This window comes from Octopus bimaculoides, chromosome 5 (genome assembly GCF_001194135.2).
Source record: "Octopus bimaculoides isolate UCB-OBI-ISO-001 chromosome 5, ASM119413v2, whole genome shotgun sequence".
NCBI classification, from domain to species: Eukaryota; Metazoa; Mollusca; class Cephalopoda; order Octopoda; family Octopodidae; genus Octopus; species Octopus bimaculoides.
The window spans coordinates 60,024,337-60,037,730 of NC_068985.1; the positions used below are offsets into that span (position 1 = coordinate 60,024,337).

General features: G+C 35.4%; 1 protein-coding gene across 1 annotated transcript in view; it reads left to right on the forward strand.

Moving 5' to 3' along the window:
- LOC106872502 (serine/threonine-protein kinase SIK1) overlaps positions 1-13,394 on the forward strand; it is a 69,590-nt gene that overhangs the window by 43,465 nt on the left and 12,731 nt on the right. The window contains exons 2-4 of the mRNA XM_014919520.2: positions 326-442; positions 5,313-5,376; positions 7,716-7,831. Coding sequence (XP_014775006.1) covers positions 326-442; positions 5,313-5,376; positions 7,716-7,831 — 297 coding nt within the window. The remainder of the gene's footprint in view (positions 1-325; positions 443-5,312; positions 5,377-7,715; positions 7,832-13,394) is intronic.

A 13,394-nucleotide genomic window follows, 5' to 3' on the forward strand; every position in this document is an offset into this window, starting at 1 on the left:
TATATATATATATATATATATATATATATATATATATATATATATATACGTATGTATATATATTGTGTATAGAACTATATATTAATCAGTGAAATTCCAACTTAGCCTTCATTTTCACGTTTTATTATTTGCAGTTTTTATAATATTGAAATAATCTAGTATTTTCATGCGTTACACAATGATCAGATATATGTAGTGACAGTTGTGTTCTACAACTAACAAGAGTGTGTGTGTGTGTGTACACATACATAGACACTCACACACACTCTCACATGCACATGTATATACATATATGTACATGTCTCTTTGCTTGTTTCTTTTAAAGGTTGCTATCAAGATCATTGACAAGACGCAACTGGATGAGGCCAATCTTAGGAAAGTTCACCGGGAAGTTCAGATAATGAAACTTCTGAAACACCCGCACATTGTTCGCCTGTATCAGGTAAGTTCTCTCTTTTTCTCTTTTCCTTTCTCTCTCCCTCTCCACCTCACCTCCAACACACAGACACACACACATGTATACTTAACATAATTCTTAATCAAAATCATCATGACACAGCATGTGATATTGAATTAAAGATACAGTCCATCTGACTGGCTTTTACGGTCTCTTCAGATTTTGTCTTCCTATATTCACTCACATGGCATTAAGTTGACCTGAGACCACAGAAAATGCTATGCATCTTACAAACCTCCCTCTATGTATGACACCAATTATTAACACATGTTCCTGTATATTACACTCACATTTCATGTGCTCTCTCTCTTACTCTCTCACTTCTATATATTACACATATATTTCACAAGCTTCCTCTTCTTTATACTGCTTCACATTTCACCCTTCTAATATACCCACTTTCCCTACATGGACAAATATAACAAAACTGGCACATCAGTTACGAAAACAAGGTTTACAGTTCATCCAGTCAATGAAACAGCATGCTTGTGAAATTAACATGCAAGAGGCTAAGCACTCCATAGACATGTGTACCGTTCATGTAGTTCTCAGGGGGAATTCAGCATGACATAGAATGTAAGTAACTATGCTGGCCCTTTGAATTACAGGTACAACTCATTTTTGCCAGCTGAGTCAACTTGAGCAACAGGAAATAAAGCATATTGCTCAAGAATGCAACACACCACTGGGAATCAAACTCACAACCTTACAATTGTGAGCCAAATACCATAACCACTACGCCATGCACCTTCACACCCTACATTATATATCGACAGATAGACTGACAGGCAGACATGCACTTTTGTGAAGAATAACTTCACTGGTGACAGGTTCTTAGTGGCTCTCATGTTAATGGTTCACTAGATTTTATGATTTCTAGTGACAAATCAACATCTATGTAAAGTGCAACCACATAACCTGGAGTACTATCAAACTCAAAACCATGTAGTTTTACAGTCAAACTTACTTACCACCAAGTCAAATATCTGCCCACATTTCGTTAACTTCCTCTCTCTATTTAACTCTATCCATCTATTCTATATAATTTTTTAATCAATCATAATTTAAACCTCCAAAGTATTTCTGCTGAAGACATTTTTAAGTTCATTTGACAGTTTCCTTATTTGCTTATTCACATCTATTCTTTCTTTGTTTCTCCTCTACATACATACATATAGTCAGTTATTCATGCGCACACATACACAAACCTACATACATCAATTAATATGCACTCCCATCTATTTGTGCACATGGACATCTACATCCATACTTACTTGCATCAAATCCAGTGATGACCTAAATTGCAGATTCTTTCATGACTGCACATCCCAATCCTTGATATACAACTTCATTTGCAAACAGGACACATAAGTGTTTAGTCAAAGAGATGAGATATTACTCTATAAATTCCTCTTTTCTTGATACTCCTGGTTTTGCTAAATCAATCTCTCCTCCTCCATATATTCAACTTCCTTCCAACAGGGAGTCCACCAATATAACAAGTGACTAGCAATATCTTCCACGGTTGAAGGGTTAACACTTTAAGCCCTGACCTCTTTGGTGCTATTTCATCCTGTGCCTGGACTCCTTAGCTATTTGTACCTGGTTCTGACAGAGATTAGAAGCAAGGCTATCAAAACATTTATATATATATATGATACAATTTCAACAGTGTCATTTGGCTACAAAGCATGCAAACACTTTATTTGTAATTATCAATGTTTTAATGCCAATGTTCCACCTTGCTGTACCAGCCAGACCAAAATGTGAAACCCTGCTTGTTGCCTTGGATTCATTATTCAAATCATTTTCGCTGTCATTGCCTTCACTTTGCACTGTACCTGTCATTATCAGAAACAGATTCCAAATCACTATCTGGGTAATGTGCATCATTTTTGGTATCTAATTCATTGAATTTATCCAATATGTAAACACTTGACTGGCAGTGTATAGCTTCTGGTTCTTGCATTTTGACTTTGATGGCCCATGATCATTTTCAACACTAGAGATTGTTCCATTGTGAAATTTCTTCCTATTTCTACAAGAACATGCCAAAACAATTGGAACTGGATACAGGCATATTGTCCTCCTTTCAGATGTAACTGACATTCTGATTGGTGGATCAAACACATGCTGCACTCAATGACCCCCACACCACTTTACTGATGCTATGGCATGTGGGCGTCTAGCATTGCCACCTCTATACTGGTGTTATGGGCTCTATAGATTAATGTTGTTGCTCTTCAAAGAAGCCTGTGAACCACATCTTTGGTCCTTCAGCTTAGCTTTGGCTGTGGTATACGTGGGCACAGAAGATGCTACATGAGGAATGTGTAATACATACTTGATTCATCTCAGTCAAAGCTCTGTTTCATATAGATTCAGTTTTGCTGCTGTTGATTTAGGGAAGATTTCTCTTTGTAAACCTACCTCACCAGAGGAGTGAAAGGATCATGTGTTAAAGACTACAGGGTATTAAAGGCCTTTAGGAGTCTCAATATGTTGGTGATGTATGGACCATGTTTCATATTTGTATAAGTATTCTTGGTAGACAAACCTTCATGTGGAGGCTAGGTTGTCAAGATTTTTCTTCTTGAGCCTTCCAGAGGATGCAAAGGCTTGTTTAAGGTAGTTAAGAATCTCTGTCCAGTGAACAGTCATCGGTACTGATACTGCCAGATTTTTAAATTGTTGCTGTTCTGATGAAAATAAGAAGAGAGGGTAGAGCAGGGGGCTACAAGCAAATGACCTCAGTTTTCTGGAAATTAAATTGTCTGTTTAACCATACATCTGCACATATAAATATACACATATATAAACTGTAAACCTCATAGTGGAGGTGTCTGTTTAACCATTCTTTCATGATGTCTCATAGTGTAGTATCAGCTATGAAGATACAGTTATCCACATACCATAGTACAATGATTTGTTCAAATCCAGTCTTGATGGTAGCCCGATGCTGAAGTCATTCTCATTAAATTTCAGTTGAAGCTATTAATTGTACTTAACAGGAATTCTCTCTTCCCTTTCCATCTGTATAGCAGCGTTGTGACACTGATGTGGAAGCTATTAAATAATACAGGAGCCAGCTGATGACCTTGTCTAATTCCAGTTTTTATACTGAAGTGCACCTATCAACAACAAATACAGCCATCATCTCTATGGAACTGGTGTAGATTCCCAAATAAAATTTGGGACTAGTGACTAAACTTTCTGAGAACATCCTACAAAAATTCCCTGTTTGCAATACCAAAAACCTTTCATGCGTAGGTAATGAAGGTAATGAACTGATCCTGATGTTCATCTCTTGAAGTTTTCCTTCTAATGAAGTTTATGCTCACTGTTCCATAGACTCTGTGGAAGCTACATTGTGACTTTGGTATAGTGTTTTCTGATATTTTCTGTACAAGTCTTTGCAGAATAACCTTGGCCAGATTTTTCCAATAATGAATAGAGGTACTGTGAACATAATGTTAGAGCAAACTTTGTTTTTGTTAACAATGACAATGTTGGAATCCTTCCAATGTTGAAGTATATATGCCAAATTCCATGCCTCTGTGATGTGGTGATAAAGCACTTTTGTACAGAAGTGACCTCTCTCTCTCTTTTAAGATCTCTGCTGGAAAATTTGTCCAGTACCAAAGAAAGTTTGGTGGCTTGCTTAAGTGCTGGATGACACATATACAGTGTTTCAGTACAATTTCATATAAATTATGCCATCACAAATTAAAATATGTAATTATTTTTAACTCGTTTCAATCACTCTCCAGTTCCAGAAACTATTAATAAATCTTAAATCCAGTAATTATAATTAGTTAAGCTATTATAACTCACTCTCACCTCACTACCAACTTTCATTTTCCATCTGTCTCTCTAATCATGTTCCTCTCTACAACACTAATCAGCATAAATGTTCACACTTTTGACCCTCTCTCCCCTGCCCCCACAGATTCATTTAAGCTACATATTTACGATGTATTCAGTTACATCACCTGTATCAGGTTTAACGTTAAGGGTGGTATTTCTGCTCCAGACATCTGCTGACCCTGTATACAACACAAAAGTAACCTCCATGTGATTAAAATCATGTCAAGCAGCACACAGAAGACAAATCTTTACTTCACTCAAGCTAGTGAGGAGCCTCTCTATGTGGTTGTTTAAAGTGTTAGAAATTGCAGATAAATCTCCTTCAAATCATACCCTGTTTGACTTTGTAACCCAGTGGAGATCATAAAAATTAGTGCTGCACTTGACAAACAACCATAGTTATTCACATTGGGTTTGATTTGGTGACATGTTCCATGCTTTTGCTAATTGTTTTAGATGCCTGTGTAGTCACAAATAGGCCAACTCCATCTAACTTCTATTAAGTTGAATCGGAATAACCAAATAAAAGCATTTATCAGTTTAACAATCAATTTCTATTCACAAATTCCTATCATCAGAGAATTTAGCATTTATCATTTAGTTTCCATGCTAGTATATATTGAATGAATACATTCTGAGACGTTGTTTTACAGCCAGATACATAAGTAAGGGGATTTTTTTTTCACTTTGAAAGTGCAGAGCTATGGGGCGATTTATCAACAGGTAATGTCAACAAATCTAACAATTTCACTTTTGGTGGGGTGGTTGTGTGTGTGTGTGTTTTGCTTAATCTTTTTCATGTATGGATGTAGAATGTAAACATTCACACACAAACACACACACACAGCTTCCATACTGTTTCCATTTACCAGTTCCACAAAGAGAATCCCAACTCCAATATCCACACAACCATACCTGCACCTATATTTTTTATATGCTTTATTTGGGATTTTTTCTTAAGCCCTGCCCTTCTTTTTTTATTTTGCAGGTGATGGAAACTAAGAAAATGCTCTATTTGGTGACAGAATATGCCCCAAAAGGAGAGATATTTGGTAAGTTTACACATTTCAGGAACTGACTTCTTAATGTGCTATATACTCAGGAACTTTTATTTTGTCTCCTAAAACTGAAATGGGGTGCTGGAGTGGGTCAGATCTGAAATGAAATTTTGAATTTAAACAAAGAAATTTTATATTTAGTAAAATTTCAGCTACACATTTTTAATTACATTATTTACATTCGATGGATATTTGTCCTCATCTTGTTTGTTGTTAACACAATGTTTCAACTGATATACCCTTCAGCCTTCTTCAGGTGTCTTGGGGAAATTTCAGACTTGGGTTTTCATTACTAAGGTATTTTTCAATGTAGTTGTTGTTATTATTATTATTATTATTATTATTATTATTCAGGTCAATAATAACAATAATAATAACAACATCGAAAAATACCTTAGGAATGAGAACCCAGGTTCGGAATTTCCCCAAGACACCTGATGAAGGCTGGAGGGTATATCAGCCAAAACATTGTGTTAACAACAAACAAGATGAGGACAAATATCCGTCGAATGTAAATAATGTACATAATTCCTCATCTCTTAAATATATAACTGCATTTTTAATTGATTTTAATTTTAAAATTTTGATTTCAGTCGAAGAATTTTAGCTTAGCATTTAAATGCATGAATGAATGAGTGAGTCTGTAGGACTATGCGTGTTTTATTATTATTTTTATGGATAGGGTGTGAAGGGGGGGGGGGGCTTAGAGACTTTGGCACACCCACCACATCTCACTACACACAACAGTGTTGTACTACAGCTGTATGTTCTCCCAGGGTCCTCTCCATCTAGTCCTTGATGTCATCATTCATTCTTCATCTTTGTCACCTGTGAGACAATTTCCATCCATCCAGCCACTAAAGATGCAGTCAGAGATAACATGGCCAAAATATTGTAATTTTTACTGTCTAATCACTGTCACCAACTTTTATTCTACTCCCTTATCCTCCTGCACCAAGTCATCTGTTCTACAGGCCACTCAACTAATTTACAGTTCATCTGTAGCAGGTCATCTCAAGCACCCTCACTTGTTTCACACCCATACAATGTTGCTGGTCAGGTCAAAGGACTTAAAGTTGCAGCTTCATGATTTTAACCCTTTCACTATCTAAAGAAAAATGAACAGGTTCATTTGCCAGGTGTTCCTTATAAAATGGTAAATAATACAGAATTATCCTTTTGTTCTTTTCAGGGCAGCTTTAACCCTTTTGACACCAGCCCTTCAGGGGCTGCCACTAGTTTCTAGGGTTCAAACTGACTGTTTTTAAGTAATGTAATAAATAAATGAGATCATCATGAGAGCGTTATTAGAGATGGTGTGTTAAGAATTTGTAATGGTATTTCAGAGTTTTAAGTTGCCATATTTATGTGTAAAATGTATAGTACAGGACTGTGTCCTTATGCTTGCATGTGTCTGTTTATATTTTGCTCACTTTTACAAAAGTTGTGATGTATGGGCAGTGTTGTTTTTGTCAGTTCTTCTGTCAATAAGTCATCCACTTGCTTTGTACTTTCAAAATTACATGGAATAAGACATTGCTTGCTTGAAAACTAGGTATGATCTAGCAATAGATGGGTATGCAGTTGTAAAACAATGCCTCAGAAATCCATGCTGTCATGGCAAAACGAACTTGTACCATCTTGTTGTTTTCACCATTTTGATGAATGGCAAAATGAATATTTTGACCAGGAAACCCTGGGTAGTAGTTTTTTGTAAGGCTTGTTGTATTATAATAATATATAAATATATAGAGATAGGTTAGGATAGGGCCACCTTCGGTCATGCATGACCATGGAATTGCACCTAGAAAGTTACCCTCCAAGGCACAAGTCTGAGCAAATATGTAAATATTAGGTTTGAAAACCCCTGAAAATTGAAGGCTGCCCATGTGGTATGAACCTACATCTCCTGTATACATGACAACATGTACATGCTATTATTTGTAGCTTTATATGTACTTCAAGATCCAATTCCAAAAAAGAAAAAAGAATTATTCCACATTCTCTCTAAAGTTTATTTTTTATGACATCAGCAGTATACAAGGGTGAAAAAATTGCATTACTTTCTGACTTGCCCTCATCTATATATGTATATGTATATATATATATATATATATATATATATGCACACACACACATACATGTGTGTATAAATATATATTGTGTTGAATAAATATACATTGTCAGATCCTTCATTGAAGGATGTTCTTTGAGTCTCTGAAGCTGGTGTTTATGTGTGTATTCCACTCTGTGTAACAGTTTGTTAATCAAATATATTTGTTATTAAACATATTTGTTGATTAAATGTATTTGTAATTTTTTTGTTTCTTTAGATTATATTGCACAGAAAGGTCGCATGTCTGAGTCGGAAGCAAGGAAAAAGTTCTGGCAGATTCTTTCTGCTGTGGAGTACTGTCATAATATGCGTGTTGTCCACAGAGATTTAAAGGTATGACACATAGTTTATTTTGGTCTATGTTTCCTCTAATAGAGAGTGGGCAAAAATCCCACCCAAATTAGCCTTCCTTAATAAGTGTTAAAACAGCAAGCCCACATCAATTTAAACCATGATGGTAACTAAAAACAAACATATCAAACATTAGCTATATGGACACTGTTATACAGTTACACAAGCATCACTCTCATGGCCGCGTAAAATAAGGGAGGATTTTGTGCCACACACTGTATTTAGTGATTTGCTCTGGTCTGTTTCCTCTTTCGTATTTAATGGCTTATATTCACAAAAATATTTATGCTGTTTTTAAATTTGTTGTATTCTCTGGTTGTGTGTATGTATATATATATATATATTTTTTTTTTTTATCATGTTGAACCTTTAATCCCTACACACTTTTTCTCTCTTCATTTTCTTCTCTCTCCGTTTTTTTTTTTCCTTCAACCCTTTCTGTTGAAGAGCATAGGCTTAAAATGTCAAAGATGTTTCCATTCTCCTATGTGTTAAACTAATACACCTGCATGTTGTTCCTTCACCAGTCTTCGTCTTTTGTTTACTGTAAATTTGAACTATATATATATATATATATATATATATATAAATATACACACACACACACACACACACACACACACACGCATGCATGCTCATCCACACCCACACCCTCACATTTTGGTTATTTACTGGGAATTTGAGGTGTGACATTGAACTGAATTCTCAGCTATAATAGTAAAGGGACCAATCAGAAATAAAGATAGGTCATCAGTGCAGTATTAGGCTATTTACAAATATCTGCACACGGAGGGCACAGTTTTAGCTGGGTTGCTTTTTGTTAAGGGATACTAAATATCCCTTAACAATGTATCTTTAGATATTGAGTTACCACTTTTGGCACTATGTTCTTTGTATTTTAGTGTGTGTGTGTGTGTACAGGCTTCTTCCACATTATAGGAATGTTACATTCCTGAAAATTTAACTGTAAGCCGGAATTCTAAAATGTGGATTGTTGAGTTCCATGTTCCATAGAAGTCTGTTGAAAATACATTGTTCATAACAAAAGCATCACATTAAGACAGGAATGCAACATTTCTATAATACAGGGGATACCTGTATGTGTATGTATTGATGAGTACAGCCATTCTTAACACATTCCAGCAGGCTTAAACATTAATGTTCAATGTTTAAGTGTGCCAGAACATGTTAAGAATGATGTATACATTGTTTTGTTGATTGCTGTTTTGCATGCCTTTTATTATTTAATAATCAGTTTGGCATCAGCTTTTTTTGTTTATTACTTTTTATAGATAGGAACAGTTGTTCCTAAATAACTCCAAAGAGCCAGTTAGTGTCAATTACTGAGGAGGTGCAACCACATTGAAACACTGGTGTCTAATTGTCCACTGACATCACTTGTAGTGAACATGTTCTTCTACACATTGTCTTTAAGGAGATGTTGTTGTCTGGGATGAAATCCAACAGTGAAGAGCCATGTTCATGTTTCAATCTACTTGAACATGATAAAAATAGATATACACATTGTTACTTTGATTTTCACTGTTTTTCAAACACATAATAATCTAATGTGTATCTTTGTGTGTGTAATCATTGTTATAATGTCCACTTATTGAGTCAGATTTTCTAAGACCATATATCCTTTCTGTTGCCAGCTCTCATTTAGTGGGACTGAATCTAAAACTGTGTGGTTGGGGAGAAAACTTCTTACCACACAGCCATGCTTGTACCTGTAGTGTACCATAAGTTTTATGAGTCTCTCAGCATTTGAAAGATGAAAGAAAACCTTTTAAATTCTTTCTTGAAGAACATATCTACTAAAAGTTGGCACTCCATCAATGGAATCAATGATTAAAGGTTGGAAACTAATTAAACTGCAGCATTCTTGTTAACTAAGAAGCTACAAGTATCCAGTTTGTGAGTCTCAAATCACAACATGGTTAAAAACATGGTAATATTCCAAGAATGAAAAATATCTTAATTGTTGAACCAATTCTTTCATTTGTTTTTCTTTAGTTTCCTGGAAAGAGAGAAAAGGGAAAGGGAGCGTAGCTCTGTGATTAAGAAGCTAATTTGCAAACACAAGCTTTTGAGTTTAATCCCAGTGCACAGCACCTTGGGAAAGTGATCTTTATATAGTACTGGGCTGACCAAACGCCTTGTGAGTGAATTTGCTTGACAGATATTGTGCTGAAGCCCATTGTGTGTGTGTGTGTGCGTTTGTCCCCACTCCTACTTGACAAACAGTACTAGTTTGTTTACATCCCCATGACTTGGCAATTCATCAAAAGGGAGCAACAGAATAAGTATAATATTTAAAAATAAGTATTTGGGTTGATTTGTTGAACTAAGGTACTGCCCCAAGATGGTCACAGTCATGTTACTGAAGTAAAAAGGAAAAAAATAGAACATACATTTCTTGTCTTGAAATTGTATGCAAATTGTGAGGTAACTAGAGTATCGCCTGTCATATTACAGGTAATTTTGGAAATATAATTTTTGCTATCAGAATAACATCATGGCATACATACAATAATTATAATTTAACTTGCAACAAAAAGCAACCTGTAAAATGACCCTTATAATTCAAGAATATAGGTGATATTATATGTAAGAGAATATATATATATATATATATATATATATATATATATATATATACAGGGTGTCCATAAATTATGTTTACAACTTCCACGCTTCTGCACTACAAATTGTATTAGTAATTTATCCACCCTACCTAAACCCATTTGTAGAAAAAAAAAAGACCATAGTGAACATGTTGGAGGCCATATTAGTAGAAAACACACAGAAAGCCTAAATTATTTTCATTTTATTTACTGTTATTAGCAGTCAACATGCAAACAAACTTTCTTTGTATAAGTATCTAGTTGAGAGAGATTGAGTATGATGATGAGAAGAGATATAAAGTTGTGAGAGTTGATGATAGTTGTTGAGAGAATTATAGAATAAATATTACTGAGCCAGGGAAGAGATAGAATGGGAGGGACAGAGTGCATTATGATAGAACTTACCTGAAAATGCTCCCTGTGGTGGATAACTGGGAATAGATGAGAAGCAAGGTTAAATTACTTGTTATTAGGAACAACAAGCAGTTGTAAAAGGCCTGACATTTTAGAAGGTGTTGATCATTATCTGGTCATGCTTGCTCGGTTATTTTTAACCTGTGCATACCAGTCCTGCATTAGTTGGGATAGGTCTCTTCATGGAAGCATCCAGTGTCTCTTGTGAGTTGATCTACATACACTGTTTAGACAACCTGCTCTAGTATGGCCATGCTTTGGTATCCATAGCAGTCAGTCACTTGCCAGCTCTTGTTTAGCTTACCAGCAATATCTTACAAAGTGCAAACACCTTTCCCGTATAATGATAGAAACAAGCTGGATATTTCCATACAGCTGTTTTTTGGTGGTATGAGACCCCAAGATATGTTTAAGACTGCTCTAAACATTCAGGTCTAAGTTCTCCATGTCCAGGATGTTGCTCCATATGAAAGGACAGACTCTACAGATGCAAAAAAAAAAAATTCCTCTTAAAGTTGTCTGACAAGTTTAATTTCCAGACAACATCCAATTTGTTTAATGCCAACCATGCTTTGGCTATCCTAGGGTTTATGTCTTTTTTTAGTTCAGGTTATCTCAGAACTGAGGTACATGAAATCATCATCTTGACTGATGGGATCTCTGCTGATGTTGATGATGGATCCTTGTTGATTGAGAACAATGAGTTTGGTTTTTACTAAGATTAACAAGTAGTCCAACATCATGTGCAGCTAATTCTAGACCATGAAGTAATTGGGTAGAGTTTGGTATTGTGTCAAAGCTAATTCATCAGCATAGTCTACATCAGTTATTTTCTGAGCTAGATGTCCGATCAATCTTCTTTTTGCAAGTGTAAAACTAAGACTATTTAGATTGTCAAGTGATGTTCTGAGGACATAATTCATAGTGATCATGAAGAGAAAAGGTATCAGTGCATCACCCTGAGGTACTTTGAATTTGATGTCAAATCCATCTGGGGATCTTACTATTTAGTGTTGTTACAGAGTTTTATAAATACTGCTGTTGCCTCAAGCCAGTGGTATCTTACCATTTTACCAATACTACTGGTAAATTGGAATTCCATCAACTCCCGTACTAAACTGATACTTTATTTTATTGACTCTGAAGGACAAAAGGCATAGTTAACTTCAGTGGGATTTGAACTCAGGATTTAAAGACTCAGAGCAAATGCTGTAAAATATCTTGTCTGATGCTCTAACAAAAACTAATAATAATAATAATAGTTTCAAATTTGGACATAAGACCAGTAATTTTGAGGTGATGTGAAGAACAAGTTGATTACATCAACCCTGGTCCTTGACTGGTATTTTATTTTATCAACTCCAGAGGGATGAAAGGCAAAGTTGACCTTGACAGCATTTGAATGTAAAGATCTGAAAGAAATGCCACTAAGCATTTTGTTCAACACTAACGATTCTTCTGGCTTGCCACCTTAATAATAATAAGTTAACAACTAAATGGAGGGTTGGGATGGAACAGGAAGAAAGACTGTTGCCAAATGTTCATAAGGTGTGAATTTTTTCGTTTAACTCTTGTACAAGAGTTTCAAATAAAAAAGAAAGTACCATGCTGTGTGTGTGTGTGGTTTTTGCTTGGCAGGTTGTTATTCTTGTTTTTTAAATATTCTTTGTGTGTTAACGCAATACTGAGAAACTGTGTGTGTGTGTGTGTGTGTGTGTGTGTGTGTGTGTGGTCTGCTGGAATATTTCAGCAACAGCAAATCCATGATGTAATTCTAGGCTAGTCCTTTGACAGGTTTGCTGGGAACAGTAAACACACACAGCAGATACTTTAAATTCCGCCAAGGTCGACTTTGCCTTTCATCCTTTCAGGGTTGGTAAATTAAGTACCAGTGAAACACTGGGGTTGATGTAATTGACTGATCCCCTCCCCCAAAATAGCTGCCCTTGTGGTAAAATTTGAAACCATTATTATTATTATTATTGTTGTTGTTTTGTGTTTTAGTCAGATTCCATTTTAATTCTTTTCTATTCTATGTCTGTATGTGTAACTGTATAAACACACTTCCACCCTTCCTCTCCTTGATAATCCGTTTAACTTATCATTGCCACTTGTACATGCTTTCTAATAGACACTTCACTGTTGTTCTATTCAACTTGGCCTCTCTCGGAGCTCTACTGTGATGTGTCAGTGTTTATATGTATGTGTAAATGGCTGAATTTGTTTTTCTATAAACACACACACACACACACACACACATCTATATATATATATATATATATATATATTATTATATATTATGTATACAGTATATGTGTATATGTATAATGTCTCTGTGTATGACACACACACGCACACACACGTATATATATATATATATATATATATATATATGAGAGAGGGAGAGATCATTTAGAAGGAGGGACTGTAAATTCTCATGACTTCATTTTTTACTTCTTTCTCTCTCTCTCTCTCTCTCTCTCTCTCTCTCTCTCTCTCTCTCT